General features: G+C 41.5%; 1 protein-coding gene across 1 annotated transcript in view; it reads left to right on the forward strand.

The window, feature by feature from the left end:
- The window catches only part of ARHGAP26 (Rho GTPase activating protein 26), a 778689-nt gene that overhangs the window by 599833 nt on the left and 158225 nt on the right, over positions 1–20631 (forward strand). Inside the window, exon 19 of the mRNA XM_042780720.1 lies at positions 16512–16650. Coding sequence (XP_042636654.1) covers positions 16512–16650 — 139 coding nt within the window. The remainder of the gene's footprint in view (positions 1–16511; positions 16651–20631) is intronic.

Below are 20631 nucleotides of genomic sequence, written 5' to 3' on the forward strand. Positions count from 1 at the left end.
ATATATATACATATATATATATACTTTGCTGGTTTTTGTTTCTCTAGAGAACCCAGTAGGATTGAAATTTACTCCTGAAAATTGGGAGCCCTCAGAGGTATCCAAGTAGAGGGGTAAAATGATTATATCAGTACTTTAGAAAGACAAAGGAGCTCTGGTGGGGCTGTGTGGGTAAAGCATTGGGCTGCTAACCATAAGGTCAGAGGTTTGCACCCACCAGCCACTCCACAGAAGAAAGATGACACAGTCTGCTTCCATAAAGAACTTTAACCTTGGAAACCTTATAGGGCAGTTCTACTCTGTCCTATAGGGTTGCTGTGAGTTGGAATAGACTAATGGCTGTAGGTTTGGTTCTGGTTTTAGAAAGACAACCCTGGAGGCTGAGCCAATGCACACTGTGATTATTACACCAAAATCACTTTTTAAATAAATAACGAAACTATGGAGTCGACCATAATGTTGTAAACTTGTGGTTGTGTATTAAAAAAAACTTTGTTCAGAGAGTGTAACCTCTGACCTCCAGCTTTACTTAAAATAGGATAGAGGATGGTCCTCATAGTCTTTATTTGGTCCTTATTGCCAGACTTCTAAGAGGAAATACTAGCTCATAACTTCATCAATGACTCCTTTGGAGCTGAGTAGTCAGTCTCCTTTAGAAGTAACAAGAAAGGTGAAATTTTAAGCAGGCAGTATCCCATACTCTGGACTCTACTTGAATTACATGAGGACTAAACCAGAAGGCTGGCGGTTCAAACCCACCAGCCACTCCTCGGAAGGAAGGTTGGGCAATCCTACTTCCGTAGTGATACTGCCTCGGAAACCCAAGGAGGGGTTGCTATGAGTCGGGGCCGACTCGATGGCACATAACAACAACAACAACAGGGACTAAACCAGAAGGCTGGCGGTTCAAACCCACCAGCCACTCCTCGGAAGGAAGGTTGGGCAATCCTACTTCCGTAGTGATACTGCCTCGGAAACCCAAGGAGGGGTTGCTATGAGTCGGGGCCGACTCGATGGCACATAACAACAACAACAACAAAGAAGAATAGAATAGACTGAGGAGTCTGGCTCTGAATATCAGCGATCAGAGTAGACAGTTCAGGGGGCAAAGATTTTGGGTCTTACTATGCCTGTTTTAAGGTCTGCTGCAACCCAATAATCTATTATTTAAAATGACCATTCCTGTATGAATATAATATTTACCCAAACTCACAGCTTATCACACTGAGCTAGGTATCTTGTTCTGAGTCTTAAAATATTCTCCTCAAACCGTCCATCATATGAGACCAAAAGGGTAGCATTCACCCAAAAACAAAGCTCAGAAGGCAGGAAGGGGTAGGAAAAAAGGACAAATGGGGAACTGAGGGAGGAAGTGGGAAGAGTGCCATTACATTGAGGGGATTGCAACCAATATCACAAAACAAAACATGTATTTATTGTTGGATAGAAAACTTAATTTGCTCTGTAAACTTTCACCCAAACTACAATTTAAAAAAAAGTGAAAAATAAAAAACAGTAAGTGAATGGGTGTATAGTAGAAGTTTCCAGTATTTATTATGCTTCTAGTTAAGATATTTAAATAAAACAAAATATTGACTGTTGTCATTGCCCAGGATACCTATTCCAAAGCCCAGAAACTTGCCATTTCTTAAAAGATTTTGCTTTTATTTACTTCTTTAAAGTTTAACTTGCCAATAACTTAGACATCTAAGAAGAACAGACATATTTTTTTTAAAATGCCTTTTTTCATAGTTTGGGTATACAATGATAGGACATTTCAGGTTAATACCATGGGGTGTACGTGTGTGTGTGTGTGACACCTTACTGTTAAGTTTCAATACACCATTGTAGGATTGGACTCACCTGTCACTGGTTCTGTAACAATTCCTGACATTGCTGTTGACTGTGGCACTCAAAAGCATTTCTGCAAATGAATCAGGATGTGTGTTTGGACACATGTGCCTATGCACTATGTGCTTTTGTCAGCATTGCCTCTCTTAATACCTACTGATGTTTTAAAAAACATCATTTCCAACTCCCTCAGTTTTCTTTGGAGGAGGTAAGGGTTGATCTTTGAGTTGCAAATCCGCAAGGATCAGTGCCGCTTTTTAACATTGCATTGCAGTGGCTGTGTCGAGGAGAGGAAGTTAACAACCACGGATTGTAAACACCTAGCCCCAACACCCTTACCAAATCCAAAAAAAGAAACTCACTGCCGTGGAGTAGATTCTGACTCATCGCGACCCCCTTTGGGTTTCCAAGGTGATAAATCTTTACAGAAGTAGATTGCCCCATCTGCCTTCTATAGAGTGACTGATGGGTTTGAATCTCCAACCTTCTGGCTAACAGCCCAATTCCTTATGCACTACACCACCAGAACGCCTTTTAACACCCTTCCAAAACAACCAAACTCAGTGCCATTGTGTCAGTTCCAACTCATAGCTGCCCCTTCTTGGGTTTCCAAGGTGATATCTCTACGGAAGTAGATTGCCTGGTTTTCCTTCCAAGGAGTAGTTGGTGGGTTTGAACTGCCAGCCTTTTGGTTAGCAGTCAAATAACAAAACTATATAAATATATAAATAACTAATTTGACTACTAGGAGCTCTGGTAGCGTAGTGCCTAAGGCACTTGACTGCTGGGTTTGAACCACCAGCCACTCCTTGGAAGGAAGGTCAGGCAATCTACTTTCATAATGATACCATCTCAGAAACCCAAGGAGGGGTTGCTATGAGTCAGGTTCGACTCGATGGTACATAACAACAACAATTTGACCTCTAACCAGAAGGCTGGAGATTCAAACTCACCAGCCACTCTGTGGAAGGAAGATGGGGCAATCTTCTTCCACAAAGACTGACCACCTCAGAAACCCAGTGGCGGTTGCTATGAGTCAGAATTGACTCGATGGCAGTGAGTTTGGTTTTTAACACCCTTACAGACCCATTAAAATGGGAGCATCTTTCAATGCAGTTGGCTTGATTTGAGTTTATTTGGGCCCACTACACTGCCTTTATGTACTTCTACCAAAGTGTTGCTGGCATTGAAATTTATTGCACCAGTGTTGGGATTTGTACACAAATGCATATCAATTAAGAAAATGCAATTGATTTGAACAGTTTCTGGTAACTGATGTTTAACAGTTGCTTTGCATTTCCTTGATGTTTCAAGCAGCTGTTGATAAGCAAAATTAATAACAATAATAACTACCACAACAATAAGGTGTGCCTGGGTGCTTTTACTACACTGGGGAGTTCTGGTACCATTGCCTGCTTGGGAGCTGATCTTGTATCTTTTGGTCCTGTCATGACTTTTCTCATTTGCTCATTGATTTTTTATGTCTTAAATTTTTGTTGCTTTTCCACCATTAGTTCCTGAGGATATGGTTTTTGGTCATCTCCTTATTAAATTTCCCAGTAATATATCAGATGGTGTTTCACTGCTATTCATAAGCTTGTTACTGGCCAGCTTTTCCAGAGCAGATGGCCCCATCCTTCTTCCTAGTCTGTCTTACTCTAGAAGTTCTGCTGATGTATGGGTGACCCTGCTGGTATTTGAAATACCAGTGGCATAACTTCCAGCCATCACAGGCACATGCAAGCCACCACGGTAAGACAAACTGACAGACAAGTGGTGGTTGTTAAGTTTAGAAGCAAGCTAACTTTACTTGTTGGTTGGGCTGAAATTCTTCTGTCACAGAATTTTGTTTTGTTTTTAATGGCAAGAGCTATACAAGATATTCTTCATTAATGTGATAAGTTTGTGAATCTGTACATGTATACTTCCCCATAAAAGCCCCAGAGTAACAAATGATTGTTACAGTTGTGAAGCTTTTTTAATGCTGCCCAAATGAAGGTGAAGATTGCTGCTGTGTTTCAATCTGTTTCCTCTATCGCAGCAATGACAACCGGAAATAGAATGTTTCTGGAGATATGGAAAATCACAGTGTCTTGTGGATTACCTACCTAGACCATCTGTATATACTGTCAGTGAGTAAATGCAATTGATTCCTTCTGAGGGACTTTTAATAAAACTCCCCAAACTACTTTCCAAATTGCCAATCCTTCTGCCAAAATGCTGATATCAATAGGACGTCAGGCTTCCAACTGTCCTTAAAAAACCTCTCTGTAGCTACGGGCTCTATATTTGGCTTTTTAACTGTTACAGTAAATGAGCCCTGCTAAGACTTGCCTAGTTTTCCAATGGGAAGGCACTGGGTTTTTGGCCTCTGGTGCCCTGAGAACAAGAGAGTGTATGCATTCATTCTAGCCCTCCTCTCCAAAGCAGATCCTTTTCAGATTAAACAAGCCAACTTCTTATAATTTGGGAGTCTGGTGCTTCCATTTGTGTCTCAAGAAAATGCTTAGTCTCCTGTCATGTAGAAGCCTTTCTCTTTTGTATTGTAATCCCCGGGTCTCTGTTGTTGATTTATCATTTAAGAACTGCTTGCAGTTATAGACCAGCAACTCTTCATCATGACCTAATTTTCCTCCCATAAAAATCACAGCATGTAATAAAGAATAAACCACACACATTACAGAGAGACTTCTGACCCTTTTAAATTGGAGGAGCAGGTGAGAAATGGACGTGGCTACAAACATATTCCAAAAGTGTCAGTGCTTTACAATGTCAAGATGGGCCAGTGAAATTTGAATTTTATAGACAAGGCAAGGGAAAAAAAGAAGAGAAAATTTTAACATTGCTGTAAGCAGTTAGGATGAGTGTTTTGCAAAGAGCAGTAATTAAATTTACACTTATAAATTAAATCCTTGTGTCCTTACTGCAAATAATTCATTGTTGAGTCTTCAGTTATTTCCTTTCTTATATTTTGTAATTCTCATTTTTTATTGAATAAAGAAAAAAACCACAGCTGTCAAATTGATTCCAGCTCATAGTGACCCTGTAGGACAGAGTAGAACTGCCCCCATAGGGTTTCTGTTTTGGTTACCTAGTGCCGCTCTGACAAGAATATACCACAAAGAGGATGGTTTTAACAAACAGTTTATTCTCTTACAGTTTGGAGGGTTTAAGTCCAAGTCCAAAGTGCCAGGCTTTAGGGCTGGGTGAAAGCCCCTCAACCTTGGGCTTCAACTCTGCCTCCTGCTCCCAGCCCACTGGAGCTAGAGGCTTTTCTTCACTCAGACAGCTGCTGGCTGTTGAGACTGACAAGCCCAAGGTTGACAAGTAAAAAGGCACCATCCCAATGTTACCAAGTTACACGGCAGGCCATTCATTCAAGTCCATTGAAAGTCCCAAGATCGGCAGAACATGGCAGTCTGCTGAACAATGACACAACTACATGCAGGGTCCAAGCATGCCTTAAGCTAGAGACCGTTCCTCAAGGCTTCTCCTTATATACGGGAAGCAGACCACATCCCTGAGGCAGTTACTCAGCTGCTCACAGTAGAGTCCACCATGGAGTTGATTACCAGTCTCATCATGGGGAATACTACATCCAGCTGCCCAGCCACTCAACCAGGCCCAGCCAAGTTGACACACAAACTGAACTACCACAGACTCCAAGGCTGTGAATCTACAGAAGCAAACTGCCACATCTTTCTCCCACAGACCAGTTGGTGGGTTTGAACCATCAACTTTTTACTTAGCAGCTGAACACTTAACCACTGTACCACCAGGGCTCCTTTTTATTGAATATCACGTGCTAAACTGTGTGTTAAGTGCCATGCATACATCATCTTTGATCCTCAGCACAGCTCTGGGAGTTTTTTACAAATGAAGTGTCTGTAAGTCAGAGAATTATATAACGTATTCAAAGTCACAGATCTAGTGAGCTACTAAGCAAGATCCATCAGGCTCAAAAACTTACGATCTTTAAATTAATAACAGGTATACAGACCATACCACTGCCCTAGGAGGTTCTCAGAACAGGGACCCCAGGTGCAAGGATGTACTCCACTTCTAGTTCTTCTTTGTTGGTGATACTAAGGTATCTTCCCTACTCATATCAATCTCTCTTATATCTCAAGATACAACCTAATACTATAGATTGCATCCTGCCTCACAAACATAACTGCCTCTTACTATGTTTAATCATAATCATGCTTCATTAACATCATATACTAAGTCACTGCCATTGAGTCAGATCCGACTCATAGTGATCACTCTTTGGGTTTCTGAGGCAGAATCTCTATGGAAATAGATTACCCAACCTTCCTTCCACAGAGTGGCTGGTGGGTTTGAACCATCAACCTTCTGGTTAGCAGTCAAATGTCTTTGGCAACAATGCATAGGATGATTACATCACATCACAAAGTGGAAGATAATTACATACTGAAAATCATGGCCCAACCAAGTTGACATATATTTTTGGGGGACACAATTCAATCCATAATGTCCCACCCTTTCGTTCCCCCAAAATTCTTGTCCTTACCACATATAAAGCACATTGACCTGATCACATCATCTCAAAAGTCTTAAATCCAAAATCTCCTGGGGCAAAATTCCTCTTCATCTGTCAACCTGTAAAATCTAGAATACACGTTATCTGTTTCCAACATACAGTGGTGAATCAGGCAGAAGGTAGACATTCCATTATAGATAAGAGAAATAAGAGGCACAAAGCAAGTCCAAAACCCAGGAGAAAATTCTCTCTCAGACCATCAGGGCAATGACGCTGTACTCTGCACTCCAGGTGTTGACCTTCCTCTCTAGATTCTGAATGGAGGCCCCTTGGTTGTGGGCTTCAGCTCCGCTTTCCCATGCCCACTGGGACAGCAACTGTGGTTCCTCAGCTTTGGGCAGCCCCATTCTCCTAGTCCATCTTAGTGGTAACCGTACCCATTTCACCACAGCAGGCCTATTCTTCTGTCCCTTGGGCATGACAGTCCCACCTCCTTCAGCTTTGGGCAGTGGGGCTGGCCCCATCCCCACAGCAGTCATGAACAGCAGCTCTGTACTCCAAGTTGTTGAAAATCTGCCTCTTTGAAACCTAGGAGTCTGTGCCCCACCCATTGAAACCCAGCAGTCTGTTGTTCCACCCTTTTGTTGTTACTATTGTTAAGTGCCATCCAGTCATCTCCGACTCATAGCAACCCTATGCACAGCAGAATGAAACACCACTTGGTCCTGAGCCAGCTCCACAATTCTTGCTACACTTGAGCCCATCGCCACTGCCACCATGTCAATCCACCTCATTGAGGGCCTTCCTCTCTTTCGTAGACCCTCCACCTTACCAAGCATGATATCCTTCTCCAGGGAATGGTCCCTTCTGACAACATGACCAAAGTATGTGAGATGAAGTCTGGCCATTCACGCCTCCAAGGAGCATTCTGGCTGCACTTTCTCCAGGACAGACCTGTTAGTTCTTTTAGCAGTCCATGGTACTTTTAGCATTCTTCACCAGTACCACAGCTGAAAAGCATCAACTCTTCTTCAGTCTTCCTTATTCATTGTCCAGCTTTCACATGCATATGAGGTGATTGAAAATACCATGGCTTATGTCAGGTGCACCTTAGTCCTCAAGGAGACATCTTTGCTCTTCAGCACTTGAGAGAGGTCCTTTGCAGGGAGTTTGCCCAGTGCTGTACATCATCTGATGTCCTGACTGTTGCTGCCATTGGCATCGATTGTAGAACCAAGCAATGTGAAGTCTTTGACAACCTCAATCTTTTCTCCATTTATCATGATGCTGCTTATAGGTCCAGTTGTGAGGATTTTTGTTTTCTTTATATTGAGGTGTAATCCATACTGCAGGAGCTCTGGTAGCATAGTGGCTAAGGCACTTGACTGCTAACCAGAAGGCTGGCGGTTCAAATCCACCAGCCACTCCTTGGAAGGAAGATGGGGCAATCTACTTCCGTAGTGATACCACCTCAGAAACCCAAGGAGGGGTTGCTATGAGTCAGGTCTAACTCGACGGCACATAACAACAACAACAACAATTCCATTTATATTGTTGTTATGTGCTGTTGAGTCAGACCCAACTCATAGCGACCCCTTCTTGGGTTTCTGAGGCAGTATCACTATGGAAGTAGATTACCCAACCTTCCTTCCGAGGAGTGGCTGGTGGGTTTGAACCACCACCTTTCTGGTTAGCAGTCAAGTGCCTTAGGCACTATGCTACCAGAGCTCCTAATTCCATTTATAAGAAGTTTGAAATTGGGGATACTTAGAAGGATTACCCAGAATTATGTTTTTATTTCACAACCTTATTCTGCAGTAGTTTAAGAAGATTTTCCTAAGGAGCTCTGGTGGTGTAGTTGTTAAGGCATTTGGCTGCTATCCAGAAAATCAGTGGTTCGAACCCATGAGTCACTCTGCAAAAGAAAGATGAGGCAATGTGCTTCAGTCAAGATTTATAGTCTTGGAAACCCGATGAGGGTCATTATGAGTTGGAATCAACTTGATGGCACTGAGTTTGGTTTTGGTTTAATGGTCTTCCTAACTTTTACCCCTAAGGCATTATGTCAGTTTGGGGCAGTATTAATGAGGCACTGGGGGCACAGAATAAATTCTGTCCTTGTGTTTTAAATTGGAAAGTCACTTTGAAATGATTGGATTATTCTAGCCACATGGTTGAGCTCCATAAATCCATTGCTTGTAGATTATATGCGCTCATGATTCCATTATTTGGCAGGGTCATTTGTGTGGTTATTCTTTTTAGTAGATTGAAGAAAACGTCATTTGATTTTCTTGAACTCATCTGTTTCACACCAAATAGGATTGGAATAACCTACACAATTGCATATAATTCAGATTTATGTCAGAATTCCAACTCGAACTTTTAGCACAGATACACTTTTGGCCTGGCTAGAGAAGCTGAGCAGTAAACAGCCTTTAAATACTAGCAGGAGTCCCAGACAGTTAAGCACTCAACACTAACCAAAAAACATCCATGGTTTGAACCTATATAGAAACCCCCTGGAAGAAAGGCCTGGTAATCTGCTTTGGAAAAGTCATAGTCTTGAAAACCCTAAGTTCTTTCTGACACACACACTGTCTCCATGAGTCAGCATCACCCTCACAGCAGCTGGTTTAGGGTTGCTTTGCCTTTTGTTGTTGTTGTTGCTGTTGTTTGTTTAAACAATTCTCATGGGTTCAAGTTTCAGTTATCAATTAAATAAGCAAAAGTAGTTTAGGGAATGATTTCCCAGACTCTCTGGTAGCGTAGTGCCTAAGGCATTTGACTGCTAACCAGAGGCTGGCAGTTCAAAACCACCAGCCACTCCTTGGAAGGAAGATTGGGCAATCTAGTTCCGCAGTGATACTGCCTCGGTAACCTGAGGAGGGATTGCTGTGGGTTGGATCTGACTTGATGGCAGTGAGTTTGGTTTTGGTTAATGATACTTTATGTCATCTGTTCTGACTTGGCCTAATTCACAAAGATGCCCTTGCACCTTGGAAAAAATATATAACAATAATGAGGAGACTTCTGTGTGTGGCACAGTACATTTTGCAGTGTGATCAGTTGCACATAGTTGAATTTGATCCTGAGAACAGCTTTATCAGAGCTCTTCAGAAGCCTGGGCCTGACCCACATGAAAGCCGCAGGACTTAGCTTTCAGGAGTGTGGTTTTTGCCCATGGTGAAAATTGCCCTTTTCTAGAGCTGATTTGATTCTTGTTGTTATTGTTATCTCCCATTGAGTTGGCCCCTGACTCATGGCAACCCTCTGTGTTACTAAGTAGAACTGCTCTATAGGGTTTCCTTGGATATAATCTTTATGTAAGAAGATTGCCAGATCTTTCTCCCTCAGAGACAGTGGGTGGATTTAAACCACCATCCCGTACATTTGCAGCCAATCACATACTGTTTGTGCTTCAGAGCTAATTCTAATGTGCTGGAATAACTTTTCTTTTAGAGAAAACAGTCAATGAGCAGAATGAAATTCTCTTTCATCTGTGTTTCCATGTTTCTTCCCTCTCTGCTATGTATAAACATTGTTTTGAAAGTGATTTTTCACACATCTGTCTAAATCCATGGTCCTTCCTCATAGTTTACTCCTCTTGGTTTCTCTCACATTTACTACAATCCTTAGGAAGGAGTAATTGTCATATTTTTGTTGACAGCTGATATTTAAAAATATATACACTTCTACTCCCATTGCAGCTGGGAGAAGAGCTCATTCTCTGTAACTCATTAAAAAGAAGAAACAAAATTGAGAGGCTAGATGTAAGGGGTGAGATGGGGGAGCATGAGAATCAGACCTATCACAAACTCTGAATTCACTTTCAGAGCTGGCAATTGCTGAATGTCCTGTACTTGACGCCAGAGGCAGAAGTATGTGAATGAACACCATTATTTGTTGAAATCCATACCTGTGGGCTTGGGATGCTGGCTTCTGTAGAGCAGTTTGGCTGAGGAAGATGAGCAGAATGACACCTGAGGTGGTAGAGAGTGTGGTTGTTAGAAACTGATACCTTGGGGGCTCCAGTCCCAGGCCCACTTCTGCTTAGCTGAGTGTCAGGTCAGGAAACCTCTCATTGTAAAATGGTCATCATACTTTGTAATGCTGACCTATGACTAAAAGTAAGTTATGTAAAGCACCTAGCATAGTGCCTGGCAAACACTCGTTTATGGCAGTATTTTGCAATGAGGATGATGGCTCCTGGTTAGGTTGTCACCTAGGAACAGGCATGGCTTAGCATTGTTTGGAGATCAGAGTAAATGCGGAGAAAGCTTCTTAGATGCCACAGAACTGGAGATTATCAACAACCACAGTGCCACTTTTTTCTTCTGCTTGCAGAGACTCAAAAAAGAGACTAGAGACATATATGTTGTTCACTCACACTCACTCACTGCTGTCAAGTGGGATCTGACTCATAGCAACCCCTCCTTGAGTTTCTGAGGTAGTATCTCCATGGAAATAGATTGCCCAGTCTTCCTTTCAAGGAGTGGCTGGTGGGTTTGAACTGCCAGCCTTCTGGCTAGCAGTCAAATGCCTTAGACACTACGCCAGGAGAGCTAGGTGTCATCAAATCGATATCAATTCATAGTGACTCTATGTACAACAGAATGAAATACTGCCGCGTCCTGCACCATCCTCACAAATTGTTATGCTTTAGCCCATCATTGCAGTCACTGTGTCAGCCCATCTTGTTTAGGGTCTTCCCCTTTTTCACTGACCCTCCACTTTACACAGCATGCTATCCTTCTCCAGGGACTTTTCCCTTCGGACATCATGACCAAAGTAGGTGAGATGAAGTCTGGCCATTCTCGCTTCCAAGGAGCTTTCCATCTGCACTTCTTGCAGAATAGATTTGTTCATTCTTCTAGTAGCCCGTGGTATTTCTAGTATTCTACAGCAGCACCACAATTCAAAGGCGTCAACTCTTCTTTGATCTTCCTTATTCACTGTCCAGCTTTCACATGAATATGAGGCAGTTGAAAATACCATGGTCTGGGTTAGATGCACCTTAGTCTTCAAAGTAACATCTGAGCTTTTCAACACTTTAAGGATGTCTTTTACAACAGATTTTCCCAGTGCAGTACAACATCTGATTTCTTGACTGCTGCTTCCTTGAGTGTTGATTATGGATCCAGATAAAATGAAATCTTTCACAACGTCAGTCTTTTCTCTATTTATTTTGATGTTGCTTATTGGTCCAGTTGTGAGGATTTTTGTTTTCTTTATGTTGAAGTATAATCCATACTGAAGACTGTGTATTCTTTGATCTTTATCAATAAGTGCTTCAAGTCCTCTTCACTTTGAGTAAGCAAAATTGTGTCATCTGTATCGCAAGTTGTTAATGAGTCTTCCTTCAACCCTGATGTCACAGTCTTCTTCATATCAACTGGCTTCTAGTGTTATTCATTCAGGATACAGATTAAATAAGTATGGTGTAACCCTGACGCACACCATTCTTGATTGTAAACCATGCAGTATCCCCTTGTTTTTTTCAGATGACAGCCTCTTGGTCTCTATATAGGTTTCTCATGAACACAATTCCCATTTTTCCCAATGTTACCCATAATTTGTTACGATCCACAGTCGAATGCCTTTACATAGTCAATGAAACATAGGCAAACATCTTTCTGGTATTCTTTGCTTTCAGCTAAGACCCATCTGATATCAGCAATGATATCCCTAATTCCACATCCTCTTCTGAATCGAGCTTTTATTTCTTGAACTTTTCCTGTCAATATACTGCTACAATCATTTTTTAATTATCTTCAGCAAAATTTTACTTGTGTGTGATATTAACGATATTATTGTTCAATAATTTCCACATTCTGTGGGATCACCTTTCTTTGGAATGGGCATAAGTATAGATCTTTTCCAATGGGTTGGCCAGATATGTCTTCCAAATTTCCTGGCATAGATGAGTAAATGCCTCCAGAGCTGCATCTGTTTCTTGAAATATCTCGATGGATATTCCGTCAATTCCTGGAGCCTTGGTTTTCTTTTCTTTCTTTCTTTCTTTTTTTTTTTTGGCCAATTCCTTCAGCGTAGCTTTGACATCTTCCTTCAGTACCATCGGTTCTTGATCATATGATACCTCCTGAAATGACTGAATGTCAACCAATTCTTGTGGTACAGTAACTCTGTATATTCCTTTCATATTCTTTGATGCTTCCTGCACCATTCAATATTTTGCCCATAGCATCCTTCAGTATTGCAATTCAAGGCTTGATTTTTTTTCTTCAGTTCTTTCAGCTTGAGAAATGCCAACTATGTTCTTCCCTTTTGGTTTTCTAATTCCAGGTCTTTGCACATTTCATTATAATACTTTATTTTGTTTTCTCGAGCTGCTGTTCAGCTCTTTCATTTTATCACTTCTTCCTTTTGGTTTAGCTACTCTCTGCTCAAGAGCAAGTTTCTGAGTCTCTTCTGGTATCCATTTTGGTCTTTTCTTCCTTTCCTGTTTTTTTCAGTGACCTTTTGCTTTCTTCGTGTATGATGTTCTTGATCACATCTCCCAGTTCTTCTGGTTTTTGGTCATTGTCAAATCAGTTCTTCAGATGGTCTCTTAATTCATGTGGGATATAGTCAAGATCATGTTTTAGCTCTCATGGGCTTGTTTCAATATTCTTCAACTTCAGCTTGAACTTGCATATGAGCAACTGTTGGTCTTTCCCACAGGCAGCTCCTGGCCCTGTTTTGACTGATCTCTATCTCCTTTTTCTACAGATGTAGTCAACTTGATTTCTGTTTATTCCATCTAGTGAGGGCCACTTGTATAGTCACCATTTATGCTGGGGAAAAAAAATGTATTTGTAGTGAATAAGTCCTTGGTCTTAAAAAATTATGTCATGTAATCTCTGGTATCATTTCTGTCACCAAGGCCATATTTTCCAACTACTGATGATTCTTCTTCATTTCCAACTTTTGCTTTCTAATCACTAGCAATAATCAATACATCTTGATTGCATGTTTGATCAATTTCAGACTGCAGAAGTTGGTAAAAATCTTCACTTTCTTCATCTTTTGTTTTGGTGGTTGGTGCATAAATTTGAATGACAGTAGTATTAACTGGTCTTCCTTGTAGGTGTGTGGACATTATCCTATCACTGACAGCATTGTACTTCAGGATAGATCTTGAAACAGTCTTTTTGACAGTGAATATGACACCATTCCTCTGCAATTTGTTGTTGCAAATAGTAGACCATGTTGTTGTTGTTGTTGTATGCTGTCGAGTCGAACCCGACTCATAGTGACCCCTCCTTGGGTTTCCAAGGCAGTATCACTACGAAAGTAGGTTTCGGAGCCTTTCTTCCAAGGAGCGGCTGGTGGGTTTGAACAACCAGCCTTCTGTTTAGCAGTCAAGTGCCTTACATATGATTGTCCAATTCAAACTGGCCAATACCAGTCCATTTTAGCTCACTAATTCCTAAGATAGTGATCTCTATGCATTCTACTTCATTTTTGACAACTTCCTATTTTCCTAGATTCATACTTTGTACATTCCATATTCTGATTAATGAATATTTGCAGTTGTTTCTTCCCATTTGGAGTTGTGCCCCATTAGCATATGAAGGTCCCAAAAGCTTTATTTCATCCATGTCATTAAGGTCAACTCTACTTTGAGGAGGCAGCTCTTCTGCAGTCGTTTCTTGAGTGCCTTCCAACCTGAGGGGCTCATCTTCCTGCACTATATCAGACAGTGTTTCACAGGTCTTCATAAAGTTTTCCAGTACTGTATCAGAAAGTGTTTCACTGCTATTCATAAGGTTTTTAGTATCCAGTTCTTTCAGTAGTGGATGGTCCCATCATTCTTCCCAGTCTGTCTTAGTCTGGAAGCTGTGTGGAAACCTATCTACCATGGGTGACCCTGCTGGTATTTGAAATACTGATGGTATAGCCTCCAGCCTTACAGCAATGTGCATGCCACCACAGTACAACAAACTGACAGATTAATAGTGGAAAAGCATGTATAGAACTGGTAAACTTACTTTTTAGGGGTTCTTACTCCTCTGGAACCTTGTTGTTATTTTTGTTTTTGCTTTAAATCTTTTTCTCTCCTTTATCCCCCAGCCCTAGTTGAATTCAGCTATGTAGTGATGCAGTTTATTTTGTTGAAAATTTTCAATCCTCTAGTGAAAATATGATAATACTGTTTTCAGACAGCTGTGTTTAAGACCAAGATTGACTTAACCAGCTGGCTGGCATCATTGGAGCCCAAGGACCTGCCAGCCCATAGAGAGCAGCTCTTTTGACTGAAATATTTACGATTCTTACAAGTTTGCTTTCAATTTATAAGCTTTTAAGTTCTGCAGGAGAGGACCGTGAGAAAGACTTTGGTATATCTGGGGCCACCCAAAGGTGAAGGTGCCATTGCCACCCTCCTATTATTCATCCTATTCTCTTTCCCTCCTCTGAAAGAGAACGCTTAGAAGAGGGCTAACTACAAAGAGTAAGAGATGCTAGTGACTGATATCTTAATATGTTGTTGTTGTTGTTGTTGGGTGCCACTGAGTCATTTGCAACTCATCATGATCCCATGTCTTACTAGAGTAGAACTTCTAGGCTGTAGGGCTTCTTGTCTGTCATTTTATGGAAGCAGATTGCCAAGTCTTCTGTTTCGTGGTCCTACTGAGTTGGGTTCAAACCACCAACTCTTCAGTTACTAGCCATAAACAAACCATTTGTGCCATCTAGGGCTCTTGATATCTCAGTATAGCGGGAGTGTGTGCAGCCATTATGAATCATCTTTTGAAGATTTTTTTAATGAGGAAGAAAATGTTATGATATTAGTGAAATCTGGAAGGTACAAGACTAAGGAGTGTAATCTAGTGATTTCTTTAAAAGTGTATTTTGCCATTAAATGAGATAATTCATTTAATCCAGCATCTGACATGGCAAAAATGCACTAGATGGTAGCTTCTGGAATGCAGACTCTGAAAGCTGGGGCCATCCTTTCCTCATTCAGTGATATTCAGAGTGCCTGGTATAAAGTAAATCCTTGAAAGTTCTTTGTAGATGAAATGAATGAGTGCTATTATATTCTTTTCAAAAGGAATCTGGAAAAAACCTATGTGATCAACTGTAATTATGTCTATAGTTGTAGCAATTTATTGAACTTTCCTGTACCTCAGTTCTTCAGTGTAAAATGGTGAGGGCAGCAACTGTTGCACAGTATTGCTGAGAACTGAGTGTGAAGCACCAGGTCCAGGGACTGGTCTCTAAGAGTCACACAGTGCAGGGGGGACTGTAGTCATGGTAAGCACCGTATACATGTTAGCAGTTATTATTGTATTCTACCCCAGTTTTACCTGTGGGAAAAAAGATGAGACGTTACTATTTTATCTATCAATTTTTTTTAACAGCGACTTTAAAAAAATATATTAATAAAAGCTTACGAAAGCTCAGAAGAAATGAAAATCTAAATCCTAACATTGATATCTCTACATTATGGAGTTTGTAGTTTAAGTACTGACCCCACCCACCACTGCCATCCAATCAATTCTGACTCGTAGTGACCTCCATTGGACTTCCCACGTGGTAAATCTTTACTGAAGCAGATTGCCCTGTCTTCCTTTCTGAAGTGGCTGGTTAGCAATCAGATGCCTTAGGCACTGCACCACCAAAGCTCCTTTAAGTACTTAAGAGCTGCTGGGTTTTTGTTAAGGATGATAAAAGAAATTTATCAGAATCAGAGTAGTGATTGTTGCATAACCTGGTGAAATGTAATTAATATCACTGAATTGCACGTGTAAAAGTGGTTGAAATGGCAAGTGTTTTCTTATATATATTTCACCACAATAAAAATTTAAAAAAATATTATGTAGGATTAACAAAAAATGGCTTATTCTTAGCACAGTTACTTTATATCTCCCTTCAAGAGAACAACAGAAAGATCAGTTGAATTTATAACAGGGGTGGTTAGAAATGGAAGTGAATGTTTCCCAAACTCTGAGATAAGCCTCCAGAAGAAAATATTTAATGTCATTTCCTAACAATATTTAAAGTAAAGTCCTGATTAAATGCTGATGGTCTTTTTAGATCTTTTCCTGTTGATTGTAAGATACCTCCAAGCCTTCAGTTGTACTGGTTCAGCCTTGTGCCTTCTCCTCGATTCACAGAAGTGTGTGACCTTTCTGTGAAACTTTCTTTGCAGATATTTAACACCATGCCAGATGTGTCACTCACCAATGCCCAGCTGCACCTGTCTCGAAAGAAGAGCAGTGACTCCAAGCCCCCATCGTGCAGCGAGAGGCCCCTGACGCTCTTCCACGCTGTACAGTCCTCAGAGAAACGTGAGTCCTTCTGCTCAGGGCCGGCCTGGTGCTCAGGGCACATCCCAGACCATCCCCTTGCTGCTCGGGGTAGATACCTTGGCCTGTCTTGGTGGGCTGCTGGCCTTATGTGGACTCGACAACTGTGTGTCTTTGTGCTCTCCCAGGTACCATTGATGAGTGACCCTAATAGGACAGGAAGCAGCATGGCTGAGAATGAAAGGCAGGGGCCAGTGATCACAGATCTGTGGGCAAACAGCTGAGCCTTTTTCCTCCTCCTGCACAATAAAAGCTCAGCTGAGGCCTTCCTTTGACCATCTTTTCTTAGTGGCTCCCATAGAACCAGTTTCCTTTCCTTTCCTCAGTGTGTAATTGAGCTCTTATTAGTGTGAGTCACATGCCCACTAGAATGTGACTCTGGGAGGGCAGGACCTTATCTTGCTCACCCCTGTTCCACCTACCACCCTGCCATAATGAACATTTGCAATTAATTAATGAATGAATTAGAGAATAGTACCATTCCTGTCCTGGCAGGTTGAATGTAATGACCATAGTTGTATCAAATCTCATTTCTCACCTCAGGATTTCTGAGTTCTTTGCAACAATTAGTTACCAGGCCCTAAAATAATAGTCTTGCATTAGCTTTGATGAAGAGTTGAATAGTAAAGTAGAGGGCTTGAGGACTCAAGCTCTTACAAAGTCAGTCAGATGTGGGTTCTCATTCAGTGCCACTAGTGGAGCAAGTCAACCAACTTCTTTGAGCCTCAGCTTGCCTATCTGTCAAATAAGGACTATGGTGCCTGCCTCATAGGGATGTTGTATGGATGAAATAAAATTATGGATTTAAGCATCTGGCACAAGGCCAGGAGCACATACCAAGGCTGTTCATTCTTATTGACGGTATTTATTCAGTCCTACTAGGGAGCTCTGGTAGCGTAGTGTCTAAGGCATTTGACTGCTAACCAGAAAGCTGGCAGTTCAAACCCACCAGCTACTCCTTGGAAGGAAGATTGGGCAATCTACTTCTGTAGTGATACTGTCTCAGAAACCCAAGGAGGGGTCGCTGTGAGTTGGATCCAACTCGACAGCAGTGAGTTTGGTTCTGATTTGTTACCAGGGACTGTGAAGATAATAGATTATAAAATAGGACCCTGTCTTTAAGGAGTTCAAAATTGAGAAATGGAAGTAGACAAGTGAATGTATCATTGTAAGTCTGCATGTTCTCATAGACATGAGTATGTTGACTGAGGTGCAATAGAATGGAATGGTTAAAATCACACACTTTGGAGCCATTGCTTGAGTGTGAATTTTGGCTCTGTTGCTTGCCAGCTCTGTGTCTTGGGGCCTGTTTTGGTTACCTAGTGCACTCTGACAAGAATATACCAACAAATGGCGTGGCTTGAACAAACAGGAGTTTATTCTCTTATGGTTTTGGAGGCAAGAAGTCTGAGTTCAAAGTGCCGGGCTCTAGGGGCTGGGTGAAAGCCCCTCAATCTTGGGCTTTTAGCTCAGCCTCCTGCTCCCAGCCCACTGGAGCTAGAGGCTTTTTTTCACGCGGACAGCTGCTGACTGCTGACTGCTGACACTGACAAGCCCAAGGTTGACAGGTAAAAAGGCATAGTCCCAATGTTACCAAACCACATGGCAGGCCATTAATTCAAGTCCATTGAAAGTCCCAAGGTTGGCAGAGCATGACAGGCTGCTGAACAACAACACAGCTACATACAGGGTTCAAGCATGCCATAAGCTAGAGACCATTCCCAAAGCTGTTTCTCATATACGCAAAGCAGTCCACATACCCAAAGCAGCTACTCAGCTGCTCAATAGATTCCACCATGGAGTTGGTTACCAGTCTCACCATGGGAAATAACTACATCCAACTGCTCAGCCACTCAACCAGGCCCAGCCAAGTTGACACACAAACTTAACCACCACAGGGCCTCAATCTCCTGTTCTGTGAAAAAGGATAATAACAGTTTCTACCTTGCACTTTGTTGTAAGGATTAAGGAACTTAAACAGTACCTGCTTCAGAGTAATTATTTAGTAAATGTTGAGTAATGGTATGTTATTATTATTATTATTATTATTTGCAAAGCATAGTAAAGGTACCTTGGCCAGGGCAATGATTTGCTTTGCCTTTAAGAAGAGAGATTCCATATCTGGATTGGCTCCATTCTCTTTTTTTGTTACAAAGGTGGTTGTTTTTGACTCTCTGGGTTTCAAAAGTAATGCTCTTCCTTTGAACTCTAGAGAATGATTCTACTCTGCCACAGAGCATCACAGCATTAAAAGACATCATAATATCCCATGATATGGTCACACCTTGGTATATTTAGCACCCTGCCACTTGTCTGTCAATTTGAAATACTGTGGTGGCTTGTATGTTTCTGTGATGCTGGAAGCAATGCCACCAGTATTTCCAATACCAGCATGGTCAGCAACAGTGAACAGGTTTCAGTGGAGCTTCCAGGCTAAGATGAGGAAGAAGAACCTGGCAGTCTACTTCCAAAAAAGATTGGTCAGTGAAAACCTTGTGGATAGCAGTGGTTGGAATATTGTCTTTGTAGTGTCAGAAGATGAGTGCCTCCGGTTGGAAGGTATACAGAATACAACCAAGAAAGACCTAGCTCCTCAAAGTAGACTCTACCTTGATGATGTAGAAAGAGTAAAGCTTTCAAGACCTTCATTTGTCAATGTGGCATCACTTAAAATTAGAAGAAACAGCTGCAAACATCCATTAGTAATTGGAACGTGGAATGTAGGAAGTATGATTCCAAGAAAATTATTGTTGTTAGATGTGGTTGACTCAGTTCCAACTCATAGTGACCCTGTGTACAACAGAACAAAACACTGCCTGGGTCTTGTGCCATCCTCACAATCCTTGCTATGCTTGATCCCATTGTTACAGCCACTTTGTCAGTCCATCTCATTGAGGGTCTCCCCTTTTTTGCTGACCCTCTTCTTTACCATGCATGGTATCTTTCCCTAGGGAATGGTCCTGTCTAACAGTATGACCAAAGTATGTGAGACAAAGTCTGTTCTCACTTTAAGGAGCATACTGGCTGAACTTACTACAAGATAGATGTGTTTGTTTTTCTGGCAGTCTGTGGTATTTTCAGTATTCTTCACCAATACCATAATTCAAATTCATCAGTTCTTCTTTGATCTTCCTTAATTCATTATCCAGCTTTCCCATGAATATGAGGTTATTGAAAATACCATGGCTTGGGTCAGGCACACCTAAGTCTTCAAAGTGACATCTTCACTCTTTAATAACACGAGCACATTTTGCAGCACGAACACCATCTGATATCTTAACTGCTGCTTCCATGGTCATTGATTGTGGATCCAAGTAAAATGAAATCTTTGACAACTTCAATATTATCTCCTTTTACTGTGATGTTCCTTTTTGGTCCAGTTGTGAGGATTTTTGTCATGTTTAGCTGTAACCCATACTGAAGGCTGTAGTCTTTGATCTTCATCAGTAAGTGCTTCAAGTCTTCTTCACTTTTAACAGGGAAGGTTGTGTCATTTGCATATTTCAGGTTATTAATGAGTTGTGGTAGTTAAGATTGTCTGTCATCTTGGTTGGGCAGTGGTTTTGAGTGGCTTGGCAGCTGGATGTGGTTACCCATGATGAGATTGTAACTATCTCTATGGTGGAATCTGCTGTGAGCACCTATCAGTTGAAAGGAAGTTTCCTTTGGGGTATGGCCTACTTCCAGTGTATACCATGAAGCTTTGCAAAAGGTCACTAGCTTTTTGGCACATTGGGATCCTGCATTTGGCCAAGGCTTCATTGCCAGTTCCTGGATTTGAACCAGTGGCCTGCCATATTGCTACTAATCTTATGATTGTGCCATTTTACCTGCTGACCTTGGGTTCATCAGCCTCAGCAGCCATTAGCTGCCTCAGTTAGGAGACCTCTGCTCCAGTGGGCCTAGAACGACAGGCAGAGTTGAAGCCCAAGGTCAAGTAGCCTTCACCCAGCCCCTAAAGCT

Source organism: Orycteropus afer, unplaced genomic scaffold (genome assembly GCF_000298275.1).
Source record: "Orycteropus afer afer isolate SDZICR_OR568_19922 unplaced genomic scaffold, OryAfe1.0 scaffold00056, whole genome shotgun sequence".
Taxonomy (NCBI): domain Eukaryota; kingdom Metazoa; phylum Chordata; class Mammalia; order Tubulidentata; family Orycteropodidae; genus Orycteropus; species Orycteropus afer.